Genomic DNA, 26,244 nt, shown 5'->3' on the forward strand with positions numbered 1-26,244 from the left:
ATCACAGAATCTGCTGACACGCCAGGCGCACTAAGACGGATAAAAAGAAGCTCTGATAAACCCTCTTGACTGAATTAACGAAGATTAATTAATCAAGGGAGGAAATATTACGCTTGAGATCAATCTGCGTTTCATAAAATTAATCAAAGTTTAGATAAACTCTAAAGGCGAGAATGTGCAAACACATTAAGCATATTTATCCCCTTTCGAGATAACGAATATATTATTCTTGCTCCATTATTTCATTCTTGTGAAACATTAATTTGATATTGCTATATATTATTTTCATATATATGCTTTTACATGCGGCATATTTTTTACTCATGACGAACAACGGGATCACCGTATCGCGTAGCAATATACCTATTCGCGGCAGACGTACAACGAGTATCTACCAACCATTCAGCTTTACTCGATGTAAAGTGGTATATCCTACCGAGCGGAACAAATTGCCACATTGTACGTGCGTTTCACTGTCATTTGTTAGAAAGCTACATTGCGCAGATGCAATCTCTTCTCCTCGATAAAAAGCTAAATCTCAAATATATTTCAAACAGTTTTCGATTAATTTCAATTTGAATCATTAACATTCATTTTTAACTTAATGCGCAAATTTGCTTTAAATTTAATTAAAATATCTCAAATTAATATTTATCTAAAATAAATTTTATTTTTTACATTTATACATATATGTGATACATGATTCTTATCTGTAGATTTTTTAAAAGTCAAGGCCCAAACTGAGTAAATGTATTTTCTCTTTTTCAAGTAACATATATTTTATGATACAAATTCTTGTAATATATATAACCAATTCAAAATCTTAATTTAATTACTTTTTGAAATTTAAAGTTTAGAGCTATCCACAAAAATATTCAGCCCCTGATCGAGAACACGATCATAAATTCATTTTTAGATTTACAGGATGAGCTAGTATCGTTTCAACGACGAAGCGATAAGCGTGGTTGCTTGCTTTCGACGATAACGACGATGTTTCGCGTTTTTCATAGCGAATTTTTTTTTTCCCGAGGATTTTTAATCTTGTTGTGAAATGCATGGCCGCGAGGTTGCAAAAAGTTCGGAACAGACGAATCTGATAACAATAATTGTTCCGCCGGATCTGTGAACAGGTCGCAATGATATTTTTGCCAGTAGTTTGCTCTGAATCGAGTCCATCTATATCGAAGAGGAAAAATGCTCTTATCATTCCCTTCGCATTTGAAGAGACATTTTTAAGTGAGAGAAATTTTTAAGCAATTTAATGTATTATATAAAAAATTTAGTTCCATAAAATAATATATCGTCAAAATTATAGAGGATCATGGATTTTGATTATATTGATACTGAGGATTGATACTTTTTTTTTTTTTATTGCGATAGAGACGGCTCTATCGAGATGTTATTAATTCTCGACTGTGTTTAATACATATTTTAGCTAAAAGCCACACTATCAAAAGTAACTTATTTAGAGTTTCATGTACGCCGTTCAAACTCGAAGCATTGAACAAGTTTGAGTGAAATCAACTAGAATTGATTGATTATAAAATAATTACTTTATCACAATCAGTACGCAAATCGCGGCAATTTAGATTGTGATATGTATATATGATATGATGTATATTTACCGATGTATCTAATCGATAGTGGATTCTCATTAAGATAACTCCAAATAATTTTTAAAATTTAACACTATATATTTACAAAATATGTAATTATTAATAAATAGTGAAAAAATAGTAAAAAGAATAAATTGAAAATAAAATTTGTCATTTTGCTAGTTAATAATTATAATATAAATTCAAAAATTATATGTCTTGCATTCTGTCGCTTCTCAAGTATCTATAGGCATTGTATTCTACGGTATAATTAGTGTTTCTGGATCGTAATTATGTATAGATACTATCATATATGACGAGAAGGGTCAGCTTGCTGAACATAAAGGATAATATCTGTTGATTGTTTGGTTTGACGCCTTTAACCCTTAATCGCTTGACTTGGCATTAACCGAGGTCTTAGTGTAATCAGCCGTTAACATATCTCTACTATATTAGACTCTATATCCGTGTTTAGATTACATCTAAATAGGCATCATGCGGCTCATTCCCACCTTCCTAAAAATAGCTCGAAAAAGAGATTGCTACCTAAATGGTAGTCAAACACTGACATTGAGTGTGAATTCTAATATCACTTCCAGGCCCGTGATGTATTCGGTTTCATGCTAGACGATTTCCGGAAGGAGCGTTATTTTTCGCTTTCCTTCTTTTCTTAACGACCCGCGTGTGATTCGCAAACAGGGAACATAGACAGGACAACACAATCATCATCACCATTACCGGAAACTGGCGCTTTCCGTTGCTCCGACTAAATATCGATCCGCGCCTTGAATGTTCCGTGCGAGCAACACGTGCACCAGCCAGCCGACCAACGGCCGACCAACTCACCAACCAGGTCAACGTCGAGCACGAAGTATCGCTTGGCACTTGCACACACGTCTCTCTCTGCTCTAGATAAATAATACATGCGTCTCCGACGGAAGCGCGCCATTGCGCGCGGTCAAGTCGGTTTCGATGTCTTCGCGGTCAGGTGACGTCGATGACTTCCTTCGGGGAACTGAAAAGCTAAAGAGTGCAGTGGAGCGAAGATTAGATTATTACGTGTGTGCCACAGAACGGCTATAATCTCATACGCTGTTATATTTGTCGATTCACAATATTAAACTTTTTTTTTAACAGAATCATGATGACTGATTATGAAGTAATGATTGAAAAAGCACTGATATAAGCGATACTTGAACGAAAAAAAAATCTAAATTTGACTTTCCAATTATATTTTTCTTTGAGTTTTCTTCGTATTAATTGCATATTATTAACTATTATCAGAATCTGACACGTCGAAGTTATTTTCAGAATTTGATTCATTTTATTTAACGTTATTTAAAATTATTTGAGATATTTTATGTAAACTACTTTGAAATGACTTGCATATTTGAAACATACCAAATTTTTCTTCGGTCTTAACAAAAAATAAAATTCTATTTTGTTTTTATTTATCAGTCTTTATCGTATTGTGCGAAGGAGGGAATGATCGATTAGAGACACAAGGGTGAAACCATTCCGAGTAATCAAGATAAGTGCATCCTATGCACCGCTACACATATGTAAATCGTACATGAGCATTTAAAGCGTTTGTCGCTGTGGTCTGATTACAGTTCACGACATGCTTTCCGCAAACGCAGTAGTGGATCCAGATATCTTGAAGCCCAAGATAACATTTTCATTTTAAGGAAAAATAGTATAAATCTTTAGGAGATGTAAGATGTACTGAATTTTTAAGTGAATGCTTGTCACTAAACGATTATCGCTAGTAATCTGTGAAATAAGAAAATATATTTTTTATTTGTGAAAACGTGTCATGCTCGAACGTATGCGTTTATCGTGCGGCTGACTATTCGCGGACCGTAACTACTCGCGCCGCCAGAAATCATTTACTGTTATTATACTACTACAGTTCTTTTTTTACGTAAATCAGTAAGAAATGGAAATAAACAAAGAAAATGTTAATTAAACATTACATAGTGTACAAATTTATTATAATTTTAAAACTTTGTATATTTTATATACTGTATTAGAAAGATCGATTGAAAAAAAAAAGCAAATGAAAGAAATTTTTAATTGCAAACCGAAGAAATTAAGAAAGGTGATAAGTATAAAGACACGTGCTATTAGCATGTCTTATCATAATCCGTCGGTGCATCGCACTCCAACGAGCGTTCGTTTCCGTTTCCGCGGCGCGCGTTTACGAGCATCCCTATCGAGGTTTCCGGACGCGATGCCAAACGGGCCGCGCGCTTAGGAAATTATCCGTCGACGAATCTCATTGTCCGCGCTTTCTAGTCTGACAACATCGATCCGCATCCACTTGCCGGGCGCGCGTCCCACTGGAACGCGATGCGTGACATGACGCGCGTCTCGGGGACGCATGGAATGTGCCTTCTACGCGATGCATCGCGTTAAAGCATCCCGATTGTAAGACACTCGAAAAGCCGCTTTTTCACGATAATCGAGTATGCAGGATGATTTATACAAAGATAAGGCACGCATCTTAAAATGGAGGGGGGAGGGGGGAGAAGAAAGTGGAAACCAGACGGTTACGAAAAAACAAGAATATTATAAACTCGATTTTCTAAAAAGATTTTTTACTATAATAATATATTTTTTTTTACTATAATAGTATATTTTTTGTTTTTTACTATATATATTAATTAAAATAAAGAATAAATATAGATCAATCAAAATGCTTCTTAACGTCATACAAACAATTGAATTAATTAAGCAAAATGAAATGTGAGTTCTTTTTAAATTATATTACTAAAATTGTCGTTCATTCCAATTTTTTTCTTTTGAAGTTCTAACGCTAGATTTTTTTTTTTTTATTCAGTACGAAATAAATTTTTCATTTTCCATCTTTTCACCGACAGAATTCGTATTTTTTTAAATAAAGCTTCTAAATTAGAGACTTTAAGGCCATTTGGACCAAAAATATTTATGCGAATAGAGAGAAAAAATATCTTCGAGAAAGATCGATTGAAAAAAAAAAGCAAATGAAAGAAATTTTTAATTGCAAACCGAAGAAATTAAGAAAGGTGATAAGTATAAAGACACGTGCTATTAGCATGTCTTATCATAATCCGTCGGTGCATCGCACTCCAACGAGCGTTCGTTTCCGTTTCCGCGGCGCGCGTTTACGAGCATCCCTATCGAGGTTTCCGGACGCGATGCCAAACGGGCCGCGCGCTTAGGAAATTATCCGTCGACGAATCTCATTGTCCGCGCTTTCTAGTCTGACAACATCGATCCGCATCCACTTGCCGGGCGCGCGTCCCACTGGAACGCGATGCGTGACATGACGCGCGTCTCGGGGACGCATGGAATGTGCCTTCTACGCGATGCATCGCGTTAAAGCATCCCGATTGTAAGACACTCGAAAAGCCGCTTTTTCACGATAATCGAGTATGCAGGATGATTTATACAAAGATAAGGCACGCATCTTAAAATGGAGGGGGGAGGGGGGAGAAGAAAGTGGAAACCAGACGGTTACGAAAAAACAAGAATATTATAAACTCGATTTTCTAAAAAGATTTTTTACTATAATAATATATTTTTTTTTACTATAATAGTATATTTTTTGTTTTTTACTATATATATTAATTAAAATAAAGAATAAATATAGATCAATCAAAATGCTTCTTAACGTCATACAAACAATTGAATTAATTAAGCAAAATGAAATGTGAGTTCTTTTTAAAACGCTAGATTTTTTTTTTTTTATTCAGTACGAAATAAATTTTTCATTTTCCATCTTTTCACCGACAGAATTCGTATTTTTTTAAATAAAGCTTCTAAATTAGAGACTTTAAGGCCATTTGGACCAAAAATATTTATGCGAATAGAGAGAAAAAATATCTTCGAATCCTTCCTCGAGGAAGCAGTTAACAAATTAGCGTTTTGAACAGAAAATAATCAGATGATCGCGTGCTGGCTTTAAAATTATCCTGCGAATCATCGCCTAAATTCGCAGATATTCCGCCGACGTGCGATGTTATCTACGAATGCTGAAACGATTCATTAATAATTACACGTTGACCCACTGCCGCTTTTGGAGACTGCGCTGTTTTAGCGCGTTACTCAAGCGCTGTATTCAATAAAGTGCCGAGTGTTGCATCTTTCTACAATCTCACTATGAACGTGGATAAAATGGTACAAAAAATTCTTTATTTAATAACAGAATTTAATTTTATTGACGTAATTATTGATGCAATTCTAAATTGCTCGAAGATAACTCACTTATACACTCTTCTCCTCCATCCCTTTCCTTTATTTTAATCAACTTAAATCACTTTAATTCATTCATACAAATGTAAAATATATATGTATAGTAATGTATATAAAATATATATATATGTAATAGACTGAAACAGCTACAAGATAGTAAAACGTTTTCTATATGAATGTAAAATTTTTCTTTTCTTAGCAATATTGAGATTTAATTACGAAATTATTAAAGATTAAAGATAAGGGCCTTTTGTGAACAAAAAACTTCAGAAATATATTTTATCATTTTAGAAGAACATTTTAATTTTACAACTATCCAGAACATGGTCGGAAATTTGCAATATAAATATAAAGATGCTTTAAGAAATATATTTTTCAGAAGGGTATTTCTCTCTCTCTCTCTCTCTCAAACAGCGGCATTCTTTTCAATTAATAACTCATTTCAATTTCAATTAAAAATCGAGTTATTTTAATAGAAATATCTGATTTACAGCGATATTAATAAGATATTCACTGTGTCTAAAGAAATATCTGATTTACAACGATATTAATAAGATATTTAATGTGTCTAAAAAATTATACAAACGCAACAAGTCCATTAGCTGTATTGTATTTATTTGATAAAAATTTTATACTATTTATCTTATAAAACTGCATGAGTTATTAATTTAAAATAAATGATATGCAACATGTTCTGTTTGATAGGTACATAGAGCTCTCGTAACGGGCACTGATCTTCTCGCTAAATTGACCTAAATATATTATAGTCCCCGAGCGGAGCAAGTCTTTAGGGCTTATGGTCGAGCAGCTTATAATTCTCTATATTCTAAATTTTATCAAAGAAATCTACGTATTTTAGTAAATTTTCTCTATAAACATATTATTTATATTAGCTATATCAATTATAAAAATATCTTGCGGTAAAAAAAATCTATTTTAATTTTCTTTCACTCCGATTAACAATAAGAGAGAACCTAGATTTTAAAAAATCCAGATTCAAATTAAATAATAGAAACGCATTTACATTTTTGTTTCAGACATTCTGCGTGGTGTCCAAGAGGTTTCGCAAGAATTACATCCATAGGTTTACGGCGACTAATAGTTGGTTTATATTCTCTCCGTGGAATCCTGTACGACGATTCTGTATCTTTCTAAGTACGAATCAGTACTTCGATTACGTGGTCATGACTACTATACTTCTTAATTGCGTCTTCCTGGCCATGACCGAAACCATGGAGGAAGCAGAGTAAGTATAAACTGGTCTCATGATTATTCAATAGCAGTGACTAGTCGGTTAGCAGTAAACTATTACTGAATGAATCTGTGCTTACTTGTTTATGATTTCAATATATACATGTAAAATAATATAATCGCATTTCTCTAAAAATGAAAACACGTATTTTTTAATGAATTTAAAATTAATTTTTTCTTAGAAGAAATCTGATTAAAATCTGTTTTTTGCTTTTAGCTTTTTAATTTTAAATGTTTAACTTGTAGGAATTAACAAAATGATTATATACTATGGGATACCATTACTAATATCTAAAATACATAAAATCATATATAAAATAATATTTTAACGCGTTAAAATATGTACTTACATAAAAGTCTCAATTTCTTCTTTTCTTTTTCCGCGTAATAATATTTTTTATATTACTTTTTAAGTATCTTGAGGGTCATTAATCTCTTTATATAATAAACGAGTACTTTTTATTGAAATTATAATATTGATAATAAATCTCTATAGCTCAACGCATTGTCATTATGCGTGCCGCCCTCAACTAATTGCAAGCTTGAATTAGACTTCAATCAATTAATCGAAATCTGTACATTCGAGGAGTTTAACGGCGAGGATTGACGGGTTCTTTTTAAACATGCACAAGCCTTCATTTCATATGTGTTCACTTAGCATGTAATCCTCTTAAGCTAAGTATTCTCTAGCGAGTAACTCGCGACAGTTCTTGTCGTCAACTGCGGATAGCAATTCGTTTAACTTGCTTCCGCCGAATGTGTCCCGCCGTAATTTTCCGCAACTGCGGCCTGAGCCGCGAAGGCGTGTCAAATTAACGAGCTTTTAGGATGGTGATTAAGTGATCTCTTTAAAGTTTGCTTCGTAAAGTTAATTGGCTTAACTCAATTAAGGATGAGATTTTGATGTATGTATATTTTAAGCAAATAATTTACAATTTATTGAAAAATATTTATTTTCTTATTAATATCATGAAAAAAAGAGAAAGGAGAAACATTAAATTTAAAATTTATTTTTGATAATAAAGTAAATTCGATCAAAGTATTATCACAATACGAGTCTCGAATAACGTCCATACTAACAATATTTATAGGGTAGTTTTATTTTGATGTTGTCGCATTATTTTAATTATTTCTGAACAATAATAATAAGGGAAACACTTGGAAATCGATAACTCAAATGCTCTCGATAAGTATGCACGCGAAATGTTCATTAAAATCGTTCGAGTCGCGCAAACTACGCGAGAGGAGAGAACCTCATCTCGCATCATACAAAAGCGAAAATAAAGGCGGACCGCACCGCGGTTATTCCATGCTCTCGGAGCAGAATGCAGGCTGTGGGATGCACGGCGGTGCATCCGTGCAGATATGGAATGCCGCAGGGCGCAACGTCCGAGATACGCGGATGGAGATTTAAAGATTTGCTCTCTCTCTTTCTCTCTCCCTCTCTCTCTCTCTGTCTCTTCTCATGCTGCGCACCTTCTCGCTTCGACAAATTGGACTGAAATTCTTTCTTTGCCGACATGGACGAAAGTTGAAGAGGCGGAGAAGAAAAATTAGCAAAGAAAATTCTTATTTTTAGCGCCAATCAGAATTAATCGGAAACCAATCAGAATTGTTAAACTAATAAATAGAATTTTTCTTTATATGTAGAAAGCATTTTTAGTATTTTCAAAAATGAAATTAGAATTTTTCTCCATGTCTCTTGTATAACAGTCTGTGCGCAATATTTTAACATATGTAACAGCATGAATGTAATATAATGATTCGCATAGATTTTTCATGAAATTACTACTCTATTTATAAACATGATGTTCTTATATTACTGAAAAAGTTAAATTGATTACTAACAGTCTGTGTACTAACACACTTGACATGATTGATACAGGTAGTTAGACAAGACAAGATGATTTATATTGGTCCAGGCCCATAATTTCAAGTATATCAAGTTAAAGTATATTCTTTAATCAATCGTATAAAAATATTATTTCGTGTATGTGTGTGTGTGTGTGTGTATGTGTGTCTATTATAATTAGTAGATTGCTTATTTATTTTTAATTATATATAAATATATGACTTTTCTTCAAGATCAAAAGAAAAAAACCAAAATAATTTGTTATTCATATGTCATTATTGTTTGAATATTAAGATGAAAGATTTATAAATCGTAATTATGTATATTTTAAAATGCAGCAGTTTTTATATATAGAAAACATTGTTTAAAAAATATAAAAATTTAATAAATTTCTCGAAGATAATAAAGATCTAAAGAAAGATAACTTTCATAGAATAAATCCATGGAAATTAATTATAAACAAAACTGCGAAAATTTGAGCGTATCCTGTATATATTGATTTCTCGATAAACAGTATTGATATCGATAACATGTTAACACACATTGATCCGATGTTCAAAGTAATTCAGGCGTTTGCAATGTTTTTCATGTTCTAGATATGTTTTCCTAGGCATATACACGGCGGAAATGGTGATAAAATCAATAGCGAAGGGATTTATACTGAACAAGTACACTTATCTACGGAATCCATGGAATTGGTTGGACTTCGTGGTGATTACCAGCGGATACGCGACTATGGGGATGGAAGTCGGGAATCTGGCCGGTCTCAGGACGTTCAGGGTGTTGAGAGCACTTAAGACTGTATCCATTATGCCAGGTAATGTAATGAATCTAATCAGGAGCATATAATTTCCGACTTACGTCTGATTGATTGTTGACCTTTACTTCAATTGGGAAAAGCATAGCGTGAACAGAATCTTTCGAAAACAGAATCTTCTTAAGAAAATCAATCTCTTTAAGCTAAAAAAATCACTATTGTATCTTTAGAATAATACACACAATTTATGTAATTAGTTCACATAATTAAGCATAAAAATAACAGAAACGAATAATTAGCTTTTTTGCTGGAATAAAATATGCATCAAATATTGCATATTTGTCGGATATATATCGATTATACAGGTGACACATAATATTAGACATCATTGCGCTACATGTTAAATGCACGTGCAGTTGATATATCAGTACAGACACATATTAATCAACTGCAAAATAAACCGAACCGTTTCGTATTAATTCGAGCTTTAAATCAAACCCGCATTTATGTACATTTCGCTGAAATAAGCATAAATGATAGCTTTAGATTACTAAAAATCGTTCAATTTCGTGCGGTACATTGTGATTTATCCTGTTAATCCATTCGCGTGACAGTAACTAAATGACAGTAGCAACGGAACTCAATATTCGTTGCAATGCAACTTATTATCTAGATATTTATATTTCTTTGGACATTTATAATTATTATCTTTATCTTTAAAATTGTATCACGTTAATAGGATCTATTCGATCGAGATTATAATATTCGACAACAGAGAACTCATCACGAAATTCTGCGTATATAACTAAACGTGACGCACGTGGTTTCTTCTGTGATCGTGTGTGATTGCACATTAATATTTGCATGAAAATATTCACATCAATTCTCGGATAGTGAATCGTTTGTATTTATCGCTCAATTATTTATTTCTTGCAATATTCAGACGCATTTAATCTCGCGGTCGCAACCACCATGTATAGAACACATTGTATATTTGCAATAATATTACATTAAAGGGAATCGCAAAGCGCGCTATAAGCTCGTTAGTTTTTACGCTTGTTCCATTTGCGGTGGCCGTTAAAAACCTACAATCCTCGATCAATTGCGTAATCCGTGATCAAGTAACAAGCTACAGCGACTGATGGTATGATGTATTTGACGTGCGAAAGATTGAAAAATGTTCTTTGACGGACAGCTTATGCCTATGAAACGAGAATAAGGCACGTGTATGTATGTGTATGTGTGGATGCTTTAAATGGCTCGATTTTTATCTTTGATTTATTGACTAGACAAATTTCGAATTTATGAAAGACGCGTAGCGGCTCTAAACCGAGCGAAACTTTATTGTTTCGAAATAACAAAAAATATTAGAAAACAAGAAAATGCTACAAAACAAGCTTAGCCAAATTAAAGAGATGAAAAAGTATAATGAGAAGTCATGAGCTGTAGACATAAGTCTGTCGCTGACCACTCGACCGGATGAAATACAAAACAGTTGAGACAACATGTTGCGGATGGAAGCGGATTGAAGTTTCCACAAAAAGGGGGGAACACACAACATCGGTCGACTATTTACGGGAAACAAGGAACTTTGACCAACTGACAAACTCGAATGCGGGGAATGTATCGTCTTTTAATGGTTTTGAGGATAGCCACGGATTATTCTAGATATCATCGAGACCGTATCATTTTACGTTTGTCATACGTTACATTCGATGAAAAGAACAGCGATTTATCTTGATGGTTCGTTTTATATCGATTTCGAACACAAACGTTGCAAAAGTTGCACGAATATATATGATATCCGATTAGCATCGAACGTATAGGTTGACAATACGAAAGATTTTTTTTTTCACAGATATCGGTTTTTACTCATTCTTCACATGATTTATTGATTTGACTGTGGAAAGCTTTTTCCCTTTCGTATATTTCAAAATATTAGAGTTAAAAAAACAACAAAAGCGGATAAACAATTTTTTCTGAATATATTTTACGCTAAAAAATTTTTATCTTGCTGTTTAAATAGATATTCTATTTTATTCCTAGGTACATTTTTTTAAAATTTACGATTAAATTACCGCTCTAGAAAGAAAAATTAATGTTATGCATTTTAAGATTTCTATGTCCGCATTATCATCCAAATTTTTTATACAAGTTTTCAAAATTTTCTTTCTTGTATAAACCGTATTCTTTTTAGTATTTTGGCACTATGAGAACATGGCTGATTATTGTGTGCACATATTTGCATTAATACGAACTGCCAGAGAATTTTTAATGAGGACTTTTTCTATTAATCTAATAAATCTTAAGGATCTCCATTCGTGTTTAACGGGATATGTCACCAATAAGAAATAAGTCTTTGCTTCGTGCAAGACGCAAACCGATGGCGTTTTCAACAACAATAGAGGCCGCGGGGCAATAGACTCGGGCTCGCCCAAGGGAAAAGTTTCCTAAAGAACCGATGAATGAATGCCCGCTAACGATACATTGGAGCAAAACCGATGAATGCTGCATCTCAGGCAATAGATCAATAGGAAAATTTTTTAAACAAAATCACGCCGACTGTGAAATTTTTGGTTGCATTAGCCGTGATTTACTTTCGACTGGTATTAATAATCGCGCTTGTTTTTTTTTGTGCGATTAAGTATTAATCGTTACAATGAACGTGCAATTACCACTATTCATGTGAGTCTTGGATTTTTTAATGAATTTAAAAGCTCGCGCGATAGAAAATCATTATTTTAGTCACAAATTTTTAATTATTATTATTAAGTAATGTTTTATATCAATTTAGAGCTGTTAAATAAAAAGCAATCTTCTCTTAATCAAATGGAGAACTATATTGGTGAATTATATTCCGTATTGTTATTATGTGTTACAGGTCTAAAGACTATCATCAACGCACTGTTGCACAGCTTCAAGCAACTTGCCGAAGTAATGACACTGACGATTTTCTGCCTGATGGTTTTTGCACTGTTCGCTTTGCAGGTTTATATGGGAGAACTTAGAAATAAATGCGTGAAGCATCAAGAGCCGAACGCCACGCAAATCGATTGGATCGAGTAAGTTGTTTTCATTTACCGCTTGCATAAAATTTATATCCACAATTAATTACGAGAGAGTTTATTTTAGTCTAAGAATATACATATATATTCTAAAATCTTGAAAAACATTTTTGATTTGTTCTTTCTCTATGTCAATCAATAATGCAATAAATATCTCGTGTTATCTCGTACTATAAATGCTTGAAAGTGTAATTTTGATATAAAAATAATCTCTAAATAGAAAAATACGTTTCTATTGTCACACTTTATAAAGGATATTATTTAGTTGATTTAATTTTTGTTTGTATCAAATTGACAGCAAAAGACAGCAGTTGAAGTGAAGAAAATTGATTTAATATATTGATTGCCTCTTGCCACAAAAATACACACAGATACGCGGAGAAAGGCGACGGAAATTGTGTTCTCTAGTTTTAAATCTTCGGAGATCACGAGCTTGTAAGAACGCTAACGGAATTTTCGTGTCGCCAACAGGTGGACTTGGAACTCATCCAATTGGGCGTTCAACGAGGCTGAGGAGCCAATCATTTGCGGCAATGTAACCGGCGCCAGGTTAGTGTTTCTCCATTTATCTGACGTTCAATCCCACTTCAGATAAGCTAATTCAAGACGCGAGGTTACCTCATATCAACATCTCCAGACAAGTGCTAGTCGATTTTGCCCTTGCAAGGAGACAGCAGAGGAAGAGCGAGAAAAATTGAGTATTTGGGCGATACTTTTTCGAGTCGATGTGTCTATATTGTAACGAAATTTGCCAAATTTTTCATTGTCACGTCCGGTTTTCGATACTCGAGAAATCTATGGTTCCCCGATGAAAATTTTCTTCCATGCTACGTAAAAATTTATTTGAAGTGAAATAAAATATCTGCGAAGAGAGCTAACTTTAATTTAAACTTTAAGAATTTTGAATTCTTTTTAGAAAGAAAATGAATGTATGAAAGTAGAACGAGAACGTAGAAAGAGAATAACGAAGAGTAAGATTTATAAAACTTTGATTTTATATTCTTCTCGATCTATATAAAATCTTAGAATAGCAAATTACGATTCTTCCATAACATTTTTCTAACAAAAATGTTTTTTTTTTATTTGTTTATAAATATTGTAGCAAAAACATGATACTCATTTTCGCATTACGCTGAAACATAAATCATCTATCAAATGTCGACAACTATATAGGATCTTTGACAAACTGTTACGGATAATTGCTAACGATTTGTTATTAATTATATTTGCCATATGATTGATATCATATTTGCCAGTTAATCACGTTGACATATTTCCATCATGGCATCCAGTTATACTTGATTACCCTCGTGGTATCGCAGCTTGTTCGAAGTTTATCTCGTACACTTTGACGAAACGTACGAGCGTGCCTCCTCCATATTTATCGATTTGCCGCAGCATCCATTCCCCAAATGATTACGTCGGCCGCACGTATGCGCGACGGAATTTGTTCGACTCGTATAAATAAGTTTGCAAAAGCTTTACTACTTTACGTGGCGCACGAGCTTTACGGCATACTTTTGGTGCGCTATGTTCCGCAGCAGGGAAAGTAGGCTTTTTATTGGATCGATACGTTCGAAGCTGAAGGTTTCTTTGCACTTTCGAGACATTCCTGTAAGAAACTCAGCCGAGTAAAGCGTATGGAGATATTACGCCTATGACAATCTCGCTTCATGAATATTGTATTTAGCAGACTTCATAAAAAAAATTTAATAAAAATTTATTTTGTAAAATATCAATTCTTTTTTATATGTAATGCAATTGGATATTATTTGATACCTATGTTAGAAAGATGTCATCTTATAATATTTAGATTTTGTTTAACAACGTGAAATCTTTTCCGCGAAATCTTTTCCGCGATAAGAGAATGAATAAATATTATAAGATGATATCGAAAATAACATTTTTTTCGGCTGTGAAATTTTGAAGAATATGATAATGTAAAATATACAGTTATAGAATTTTACGTTTTAATTTGCAAAATAAAAGTCTTAATTATTTTCATTCAACGAGTGCAGAGTAGTCGATATTTACACAGACTATAACGTGGAAAAGCTCGACATAGTAAAGGCCGCGGCAAAGTAATATTTCCGCACTTAATAATGATAGTGCAGACAGACTTGAAACGTTCTCACGGCTATCACGGATATTGCGGTGTCGACGATGTAGGTCTTACCTATTTTCCAGGCACTGTAACGAAAGCTACACTTGTCTCTGCGTTGGCCCTAATCCAAACCACGGTTACACCAACTTCGATAATTTCCTGTGGTCAATGCTCACCACCTTTCAGCTGATTACCTTGGATTATTGGGAGGATGTCTACAACAAGGTCGTCATCTAAGAGATTTTTTAAATCTTTGTTTATCCCACGAATATAGACATAAACTATAGTTAAATTCGATTTTTGTCATATTTTTAAATTTTTTTAATCAGTCTGCGAGAAAGCTAGATCAAATATCGAAAAATTTTTTAAAACGTTTCTTTATATTTGTTTCTTTTTTTTTGGGGGGGTTAGCAACTATATTTAGGAAATTAAAAGAGGAGTGAATTTTTAATAAAAACAACTATCGGATTTCATGAAAATGTGAAAACAAAATTGAAATTTGAAACTTTTACATTTAAATACATTTTCTGGAAAAATATTAATAACCGCATTTTTTATATATATTCGTTACATTTTATACGGCTATGAATGTATTGTCGAGATGATAAATAACGTGTTTTGTGGCACAGGTGTTGTCGGCGTGCGGACCTATTAGCGTCTCGTTCTTCACGGTGGTCGTATTCTTTGGATCATTTTATCTACTAAACTTAATGCTGGCCGTCGTGGCGTTGAGTTATGAAGAGGAAGCCGAGATTACAAACGAGGTATGCACTCTACTTCAAATCTTGATGAATACACTACACACATCTATATCTATATATAAAATAATACACATCTTACTTTAAAGTTATAAATTAAACGACATATTACTTTAAAAAAATGTGCAAAATGTCTCATTTCTACGATAATGATAATCAATAATTTAAAATAATGATAAAAAATTGCGAAATCTAATTTGTTGATAGTATTTTATATTTTTGCAACTTTATCGATTTTTTTGTGCAATAATAGGAACGAAGGAAAGACTTGACGGACCATCGTGAGGACTCGACGTTTAGTTTCGACCCGTCAAAGATCAACATTAAGACCCTAACGAAAGATAAACAAAAGAGAATAGACGCCCGTAAAGGCGTATTGCTCAGCAGTTATACAAGAAAGAAGACGCGTAGAAGAAAACGTGGAAGGAGCAGCGCCGGTCAGGAGAAAAACGGTGGTGCTCGCAGCAGGTTTCTATATCTATATTTACGATCGACATTTTTCTGTAGCTTGATTTGTCACGTCCATCGTTGCGAAATATTCGCGGCGAGTTACACGATTACGGATCATATGAATAAAGTAAAGTTTTTGATCGTGTTTTGATCGTGACCGAGAGAACGCTTTAGAAAATATGACTAGACATATTTTTTGTGCTTATTTATGTTTGAAATTATAGCATTTATTCTTCTCTTTCTTTATTTCTAAGAAAACACGATAATTATAGAAAATAAATATTTTTAATATGTTATTTAAAAGTTTGGAAAAGTATAATTTTTTTTATCTCTAAAGTCTTTTGTATAAATGAGAAAGTTAGTAAGAGTATGGATTTTGCATGATATGTAAATTTGCTATGTTCTTTTTTTTTTTAATAGTGAAAATATTAGAATGTTTTTTACATATACGTACGTAAGTAAGAATAGAAATGAAAAGTTATAACAGGTGCAACGAAACTAATCTTAATTCTGTCAGCATCTTCGCGCTAAAAGTATTGGGTGCTTTTATGCGTTTACCCCATACACAGAGAAGTAATTTCTATCCCCGGTACATGTAGCTTGCTACAAAGTCGTTAAACTATATATAGGGAGTTTGTTCCAAAAAAATAGAAAGAAAGAAACATCATAAACACCCTCATTTTCAGGGAACTGTAATAAAAGCGAAGAAGGGAAACGAGCTTGTCTTGCAATCTTCCGACGGTAGGCCGTATCATATGAAACGCACATTTCGACGAACTTTATACAATGTATATTAAAATTATCACTTTATATCTAAGGATTTTTAGATTAACTTGCAGTCCTTTTTTGATTTAACAAAAATTTTATTACATGTTATTTTTTATATTATTTATTTATTTTGCAGCAAAATATAATTTTAATAATGATTTTGTTAAATTAAAGTTGTCTTGATAAACGAGTTATAAAGAACAAAGCTTTATCATCTATTTGTGCCTGTGAATATTTATTCGCCGATATCTTTTTATTTCTTTTGTTTGTAATAAAATTGTTGATTTAAATTATTCACACTTTCATATTTTTGCGGATGAAAACTAGATTCCGAATTGATTAAAGAAACTAGATGAAAAAAGTAGCGTATAGTGTGTTTCAACACGTTTTTAATTGTGATATACGCATTCAATTCTTCAAATTTTATTCTAACATAATGAAGGAAAATTGATAGTCAATTGATAGTCTTCATAAAAGAATCAAGAAAAGGCAAATTATTTATTATTAGAATCATATAAAAGAAATTACTTGTGAGATGCATAATGCAGGGCTATAAATAATACAGTCTTTTTTCACCTTTTTTAATCTATAGTTGATATCTTATAGCAATTTTATGATACGAAATTTATCTTGTTTCAATTCTTCTCTGTATCCTTCTCATCGCATATCTCTCATAATCTTTTAATATGTCCATGAATAAATTAATAGCAATTAATTTCATATTTTCCTTGAACAAGCTGTATATAGTTTTGATAATGTCTTCTACGAGCTGAAATGACCGGATGCATATAGACAGTGCCTGATATTCCCATGGTTAATGTCGCTCATTACTAGAAGCGATTAGATCGATTTCGCTGCTTGAACTTGGCTGTACCTCCATGCAATCCCGAGACTACTTAGTTTAATGTTCCGAATAATCATTCGTTTGTGCAGCACGATACGAGTCCTTTAAAAATTGGAATCTATTGGATTGTACTTTACCAGTTCGAAATTTGCACATTATTTTTTTTATAAATACGAAATTTTAAAGTATGAATTATATTTTTACGTAACATATAAAGATTAAGGAAATATTAAATTCAGTCTGAATAATATTTTTCTGGATTGCATACGTACTCGCGTAGCGAACCAATTATGTGCATTTTCATAAAATTTAAATTTTTTTCGTCTAGACTTCGCTCTATGGGATTGCACGTTCTCCCTCGACGACGAACTGCTGAATTCGTCCTGAAGTATGACGGGAACTACGTTGCAGGTCCGTGACACCCAGCCCGAGTCCGAGTCCCAGGCACTCCAATGTACGACCCTCTCACTTGCCGCTCCAGAACATCAGTCCCAGACTGCCGGAACCCAATACGGTTCACCGGCTGGCACCGAACCGGGGCATGCTGCACTCCAGACAGGCCAGTAACAACAGTAATCAACAGTCATCGCTAGACGATTCGGGGGTGGTGGACGATCACGATGGCGACGACGTCACATCGGCCGAGGAGCAGCATGACAAACGCGAGTCGCGAGAACATCGCGCCGAAAGATCGCAGGAGAAGTCTCCGAGGGAGCATAGCAGGACTCAGCTGGCTCAACAGCAGCCACGTCCGGATTGCCCACCAGCACCGGTCACGGTGTCGGTGAGGACTGGTAACCGAGAGATTCGGGTACTCAAGTGCAACGGGGTCAAAACGAAGAAACATATGTACACGCTGCCGCCAGAGTACCTGTCGCACATTGTAGTTTTAGGTGAGCGGGAACTAACGGCTGTTGACCGCAGTTGTTTATTGAAACAATACAGTTTGTGCAACTGGATTAACAGACTAAAATGATTTTCCCTTAATTGAAATACTGTAGAGGAAACAGCTTATTGATCTTGTTTATTTAGTATTGTATAAATGTTGTAAGTTAATTAATTAAAATTCTTTGATTTTTTTTCAATGTTGAGGGAGAATATTCAAAAGTTGTAACATATAATATTTGCTGCATATATGTTTATTGAAATAACATTCGCTGTAATTGTATTAGTAAAATTCTCTGGCTAATTTGACGTCAAAACTTTTTTATCCGACTATATATATTTGTTTAAAAACCGCGTGAAACTTGCTTTTTTAGAATTGCACAATTTATGGTTTAATTAATTAAAATGTTGAATATTTCAGCTTGCAATAGATAATATATGGCTGTACATATTGCATTATTTATTGAAATAATATTGGCTATAACTGGATTAATGAAATTTTCAAACATATTTCGCGAAAGAAAAACAGAAAAAAAAATTATAGTTTTATCTATTGTAATATTTTTTAATCAAATTTGTAATATCGAGATTTTTTAAAAATATACATTGCAGATGAATTAACATAGATATATGATATATTCTTACAGATGATCTTCCAGATAGAAACTGCGATAAATGTATTCAATGCTGCGTAGATTACGAAGGATGGCTACGATTTCAGAACGGCCTGTATAAGGTAAATTACTGATATCTACTATTTTTAAGATCTTTATCCCGGGGAAATTTGCATTTGTTGTGATAAATTCTAATAAATGGCCACCAATTACCACGGAACAAATTTAAAACATATTTAACCGTTCTGCGTTTTCATGAAACGGTTTTTAATGCCATGTAATCGTATTAGAATTCATTTCTGTCGCATTAAAATTTAGAGAAACGCATAAAATAATGATCTCCCTTTAATCTTTTTTAACTTTAATTACACAAAGGGAAATCATGTACATGAATTTAAAGAGCATCTTCTCGTAACCATATGACGGCATTAAAATGAATCATATCAAGGTGGTGAGAGATCCCTTGTTCGAGCTAACGATCACCCTTTGCATCGTCCTAAACACCGGTTTCCTGGCGATGGAGCATCATGGCATGAGCGAGTCAATACGGCAAGCGCTCAACATTGGCAACAAAGTGTTCACCAGCATCTTCACATTCGAATGCTTCCTGAAACTCCTGGCGCTAAGCAAGGATTTCTTCAACAATGGCTGGAACAATTTTGATTTGATCATCGTCTCCGCGTCGCTTATCGATTTAACATTCGAGTTGGTGGACGGTTTGTCAGTGATACGTGGTCTCAGGCTGCTACGCGTTCTGAAGCTTGCTCAGTCTTGGACGACCATGAAGGTTCTCCTCAGTATCATCATTTCGACGATCGGCGCGCTCGGTAATCTGACCTTCGTCCTGGTGATTGTGATCTACATATTCGCTGTGATCGGCATGCAGTTGTTTAGTAAAGACTACACTCTGGATAAGTTCTATCCGGACCCAGTGCCACGCTGGAACTTCAACGATTTCTTCCATTCGTTTATGATGATATTCCGTATCCTATGCGGCGAATGGATCGAGCCACTGTGGGATTGCATGCGCGCGGAGAGGGACGACGGGCCAGGCACATGCTTTGCCATTTTCCTGCCAGCTCTGGTAATGGGCAATTTCATGGTCCTCAACCTCTTCTTGGCGTTGTTGCTCAACAGTTTTAATTCCGAGGAGCTGAAGCAGAAGAAGGAGGAGGTCGGCGAAGACTCGAAGCTCGCGCGATCGTTTGATCGTATACGGTCAATCGTACGCAAGCAAAAGTACCGCAAGGAGAATTCCGAGAATGAGAAAAACATTCGGCTGGAACAGATCGTGCGCGAGGTGATGGACAAGTCGGATAGGGAGAAATACGCGATCCAAGAAACCGTGCTGAGCCTTCCCAAAGACAATATTTACAATAGGTCGTATCAGGAGAGTCTCAATCAGCCGGTCTTCACATATGATCCGATCTATCGCCAGGCCACTCTCACTACCTACAGCCAGAGCAGCCAAGAGACAGTTAAGGAAAACAAGAAGTTAACCGAGAAGGACAACAGTAACGAAACCAATCCCGAGGAGAGTATAGAACTGGACGTGCTCAAAGACACTAACAAGACGGATGAAGAAGCGGCTATGTTGCCAGAAGAAAAGCCACCTGCACAGAACGATGATATGGAGAAACGTCCATGGCACGCCCTCGTAAGTTACGTGGATGAACTCACGGTCGGAGGTAGAAGAGACAGTAAAGGGAGATACATCGACGGGATGGGCTCGTTCCCGGGATTTGGCAGAAATAAGGAGCGGAGGGAGCCGCTCGATTGCTTTCCCCAGCACTTTTATCAAAAGTAAAAAATATTTCTCTACTTTCTTGTTTATTCACGTTGACTTAAAAATTTTTTAAATAAAACACTAAAATTATTTATTTATAATAAACTTGAAAATCACGTTGAGAGTCATATTTTAATACCTACAAAGACACGAAACTACAATTTACTAATTTGTTAATTTGTTTACGTATACGCGATTTTTCTAAATGTTTCAATTACAATTAGATAATGTTCGATATACATACGATTGTGTTTAGATGTAGCTGTATTAATCATTGCCTCGCTACTGATATCGGCAAGAAGTGGATAGAAGTTCGTACGGCCGTTCTGTCGGTGGTGGACACGCCTGTTTTCGAATGGATGATACTAGTTTTCATTTTCGCATCTTCCATAACGCTGTGCTTTGAGGATATCTACTTGGATGACAATCCTTTTTTAAAGAAACTTCTCTACTGGACCAATCTTGGCTTCTGCGCACTTTTCAGCATCGAGATGCTCTTGAAATGGCTAGCCCTAGGCTTCTGTAAATACTTCACCAGTTTCTGGACAATCCTGGATTTTATAATCGTTTTCGTAAGTACGATCAGAATCGTCGCATTTAATCCAAATAAAATGCAAAAACGCTGCGTGTACAAGCGCGCGCGTGTATCACTGTAGCATGAGTCGTTTTGTCAATTTCCTTGCTTGTCCTCCATCAGACGTATTTGTATTCAGAGAGAGTGAGCCACCTAACTTTATTGAATAAATAGCTTTTACAATTTTAATTGCTAACGAGAAATATTTATTTTATATGCCATTGAATGGCACATAGAATAATTAATATAGAGAGAGATATCCTTTTCAAAGACTTACAGCGATGATTAAAAGCTTTATAAGTTTTTTTTTTAATTCAACAATTTCTTGAGAGCTTTCGTTTGCAATGAAAATTGTAACAATTATTTTATATCGTAAACTGAGATGGTTCACTTTGTATATAGGATAAGACGAAAATAATTGAGAGCATACATTGAATGAAATATGCGTGATAATTGTTTGAACATTGTTTCCGTGTTCCTTGTTTTTACATGTTTTATGTGTGGCCCCGTGGATCCAGGTACGTTGAGAAAGTTAATGTCTCAATATCTGTTTATGTCAATTAAAAATATCATTCGTATAAATGCATGTTTTATATAGGTATATTGTTTTTAATTATATACAGATTAGCAGGTGGGTTCATAAGTTATTAATTCAAGTCGTTCATACACGAAAGGGATATCTAATAAATTGGTAAAAAAAAGAAAGAAAAATATACTGTTAAAAAATAATACGATATTTTCTGGTTTCTGATAAATCGCATTGTTTCCATTTTCTAAAATTCCACTTAAAACTTTTACATATTTCTTTCAATATTTACATGATACTTTAGCAAAAGATATATAATTGATTTCTATCATTTATTAAAAGTTGAATGAAAAATGTTCAATGTCATATAAACTCTAACTTTATTCTTAATTGAGGAAAAATGAAATTTCTTAATATCTAATATGCCAGAAGATATATTGAAATTATTTGCATATGTTTTCATAAATGCAATCTAAAATGTATAAACACCCTATTTTTTCATGCATATGTAGTATCAATCTTGCTTAATCAATGTAGCTTGCAAATCTAATTTTCTGCACAGCTTATTGTTTATAATTCTCTGCATAAGATTTCCAATTACATTTACCCGTAATCTAGTTACACGCAATATATATACCAAAATTTACTGAAAATAAAAATCGAATATATGTATATATACAAATAAAAAAATTAATTTTAATTTTTTATACATGTACCTTTATACATAATCGATAGACTTCTTAAAACGCTCATGCAATTATGACAATTATTAGATTATTATTTAGAAATACGTGATATTTTCTGCTCTTACTTTTTATCACGTTCTTCAAGTATTATAGCTGTTACAAAAATGCGCCAAATATAAATACCTATTTTAAAATTTTATTTATTCAAAATAATTTTGTTGTATTAGCTTTAATTATAAATCAGAAAAAAATCGACATATATTCCTTTGCATGAGTCTCTCGATAGAAGTTAGATAAGCAATATTGAGATTAAATTGTATTTTTTTCTGAACAGGTATCCATGTTTAGTCTTTTGATAGAAGAAAATGAGAACCTCAAAGTATTACGATCGCTAAGAACACTACGCGCCCTGAGGCCGCTGCGGGCGATCTCGAGATGGCAAGGCATGAGGGTAAATATCGAGAACAAGCTAAGAAAACTCATGTGAAGTCAGCACATAATACACACGAATTGCACTTGCGCATATCACTGAGAAGATCTTTTCTTCCCGATTCTCAGATCGTAGTGAACGCGTTGATGTATGCAATACCCAGTATATTCAACGTGCTCCTCGTCTGTCTCGTGTTCTGGCTTATATTCTCGATAATGGGCGTTCAATTCTTTGGCGGCAAGTTTTTTAAATGTGTCGACGAGTACGGGGAAATGCTGGACATCTCGGTAAGTGGATCAATCAGTCTGATCTGAATATCGATAAAGAGAATGGTATAAGGAGATAGCGCAATAAAATTATTGTTTTTATTTAATATTTATATGTATATAATATTAATAAAAAATATTTTGCAAACAACAATCTGTTTATTAATTTTAAAATTGGTAATTACATGATTATTGACGATGCAATCATTTTGTTTCTAGATAGTGAATACCAAGGAGGAGTGTTTCAGCAAAAACTACTCTTGGGAGAACAGCAAGATCACTTTCGATCATGTTGGCATCGCTTACCTGGCTTTGTTTCAAGTGGCGACTTTCGAGGGATGGATGGAGGTGATGGAGGATGCCGTAGATGCGAGAGGAGTGGATCTGCAACCGCAGCGAGAGGCGAATCTATACGCCTATCTTTATTTCGTTATATTCATCGTCTGCGGTTCATTCTTCACGCTCAATCTTTTTATTGGAGTGATCATAGATAATTTTAACATGCTGAAGAAAAAGGTGAGCGCTACTGACATAATCCAGTGAAAGTTTAATCCTTAAAAGTTAAAAACTTTTTATCACGTGGGGGGAATATTTTGTGTTTTAATATATATAAAACAAGAACAATCTATAATTATAAAAATTTTGATACAAAGCAAAAGAGCATTTGTGAATAGACAGTTATAATGCGTAAAATGCAATTATACGTAAAGATGATTTAACAAATTTAAAATACATTATTTTTTTATTGAGAATTAAATTTTTGAAATGTACATAAAAGCATTTAAGTATAATAATTTTAAATATTGATTGCAAACTTTGTTTTCATGTGTACTGATGTTCATAAAACTTTCGTGATTCAGCGTGTGAAATAATAAAGCAACAATTTTTCTTTCAGTACGAAGGTGGGGTGTTAGAAATGTTTTTGACCGAGAGTCAAAAACACTACTACACTGCCATGAAAAAACTCGGCCGTAAAAAGCCGCAAAAAGTTATAAAACGTCCGATGAACCAATTCCTCGCAATGTTCTACGACCTGTCCAATTCTCGCAGGTAATTATATGTTGCTTTGTGGCCAAAAAAAGCACATTAGCATATTGTGTAAAAAATTTAGTTGCTTATAATTATTTCTCTGGTGATTATTCTACAAATTGATGTGATTTATAACACTTTGGCAACATCGACTTCATTCTTGATCATAATTGCGACAATTAAAATTATCAAACTATTTTTTTCTATGGAACACGTTATATTTTCCATTTTTAATCATAACTCAATTATTTTAAGCAACAAATAGTTTTTTTATATTTTTATAATACTACTACAATATTTTCTTGATAAAACTTTTCTTTATTATTGCAATTATCATCGTAATACATTGAATCATTATATTAAATTATTCTTTTTTCTTTTCAATAAAAAATTTTGTTCGTATCGTTAATAATAATTCGTAAAATTAGCATATTATATTATTTTAATATGTAGTCTAACAATTTTATATACGAAACATTGTTTTTAATCTCTTGTGTATCGAGTCTTTTCATCGCATATCAAGCTTAATTCGAATTGAAACATTTACTGGGTGTCAAAGTGTTAACCTGGCTTTTTTTTCTTAACGCAATATCAAATTCTGCATATGTGTATTATTCATTTACTGCGAAATGGAACACATAATGAATGCGTAGAAATGGTGCGGTCAAAGTGACGTAAACGGTATCATGCGACGAATTCAATGTGGCTGTCGGACTGTGAAGTATGTGTTCGAGTGCAGTGTATGCGCGAACAATGCGGCAGATGCATATTTTCCTGTGCAAATCACAGACATTTTACACTAAATCGCTAACAGCGTTAACGTAATTGACGAACATGAAGCGGTTGGCATATATATATATATATATACAGTGTACAATATGTTCAGATGAAACAGTCTTCCCTTTTGTAAATTCTGTGGCATCTTGAAGATTAATTTGTTCTGTTAATGTTTGATTAATTGTTTTGTTAATTTGTTTAAATCGTTAAAGTTGCAATCTTCTACATGTCACATTGCTTTTAGTATTTTTTAATTAATATATATTTTATTTGATATGTTTTTCATTATTGGCTTTATTTCTGACATTCGACAGCTTGCTAGTTTGACAAGATATTAAATATATTCCTTTACTCGTTAATAAACGTGGCTGTAACGATTTAGCACAAAGTATAGATGTCTGTGTCGCAAATTGTTGTTAACAAAATAGTTTAAAAACTACGACTGCACCTCCTCGTTGCTCACGCCATTGCGCTTGGATACGTGCTTCACAGAATTCGATCGCGATGTACTTTGTTAAGATTTTCGATCAGACTTGTATAAATAGCTCTAAGAGCTCGCAGATTGCTCGAGTTACAATGTTATTATTCATCAGCGGTCAACATAAATTAAAAGTGAAGGTTGAAAGAGGAGACATCGTGACTTTCAGTATCAAAAAAGTCTTTGTTTATATTGGGAGCTATAAAACTATTATCATTTTCAACCCTGATTCTTCATTCATCAATGATAACAAGATAGTTTGGATCGAAGAAGAGGTAAGAAGGAATATACTTTACTATATATTTTATTTCAAAGCAATTCTTATGTTTCGTTCTGTATATTTACAAAAAAAAAAAATCAAAATGGTTAAATATATATATATTGTATATTGTGTTTGTATAACATTCATCAAGATAGTTTGGATCGAAGAAGAGGTAAGAAGGAATATACTTTACTATATATTTTATTTCAAAGCAATTCTTATGTTTCGTTTGTTTCGTTCACAAAAAAAAA

The 26,244-nt window shown here is 33.6% G+C and overlaps 1 protein-coding gene across 2 annotated transcripts in view; it reads left to right on the forward strand.

Annotated features, from left to right (window-relative positions):
• The window catches only part of LOC115236123 (sodium channel protein 60E), a 69,485-nt gene that overhangs the window by 33,391 nt on the left and 9,850 nt on the right, over window positions 1-26,244 (forward strand). Inside the window, exons 3-18 of one of the 2 annotated variants that reach the window (XM_029808355.1) lie at window positions 6,869-7,077; window positions 9,531-9,751; window positions 12,573-12,753; window positions 13,228-13,305; window positions 14,944-15,085; window positions 15,490-15,624; window positions 15,872-16,086; window positions 18,092-18,573; window positions 19,213-19,301; window positions 19,628-20,982; window positions 21,222-21,537; window positions 23,086-23,202; window positions 23,310-23,468; window positions 23,667-23,963; window positions 24,343-24,497; window positions 25,847-26,006. In XM_029808355.1, coding sequence (XP_029664215.1) covers window positions 6,869-7,077; window positions 9,531-9,751; window positions 12,573-12,753; window positions 13,228-13,305; window positions 14,944-15,085; window positions 15,490-15,624; window positions 15,872-16,086; window positions 18,092-18,573; window positions 19,213-19,301; window positions 19,628-20,982; window positions 21,222-21,537; window positions 23,086-23,202; window positions 23,310-23,468; window positions 23,667-23,963; window positions 24,343-24,497; window positions 25,847-26,006 — 4,311 coding nt within the window. Of the gene's footprint in view, window positions 1-6,868; window positions 7,078-9,530; window positions 9,752-12,572; window positions 12,754-13,227; window positions 13,306-14,943; window positions 15,086-15,489; window positions 15,625-15,871; window positions 16,087-18,091; window positions 18,574-19,212; window positions 19,302-19,627; window positions 20,983-21,221; window positions 21,538-23,085; window positions 23,203-23,309; window positions 23,469-23,666; window positions 23,964-24,342; window positions 24,498-25,846; window positions 26,007-26,244 lie in introns of those variants that run through there. The other variant, XM_029808356.1, reaches the window with a different exon arrangement.

This window comes from Formica exsecta, unplaced genomic scaffold (assembly GCF_003651465.1).
Source record: "Formica exsecta isolate Colony F162 unplaced genomic scaffold, ASM365146v1 scaffold245, whole genome shotgun sequence".
NCBI classification, from domain to species: domain Eukaryota; kingdom Metazoa; phylum Arthropoda; class Insecta; order Hymenoptera; family Formicidae; genus Formica; species Formica exsecta.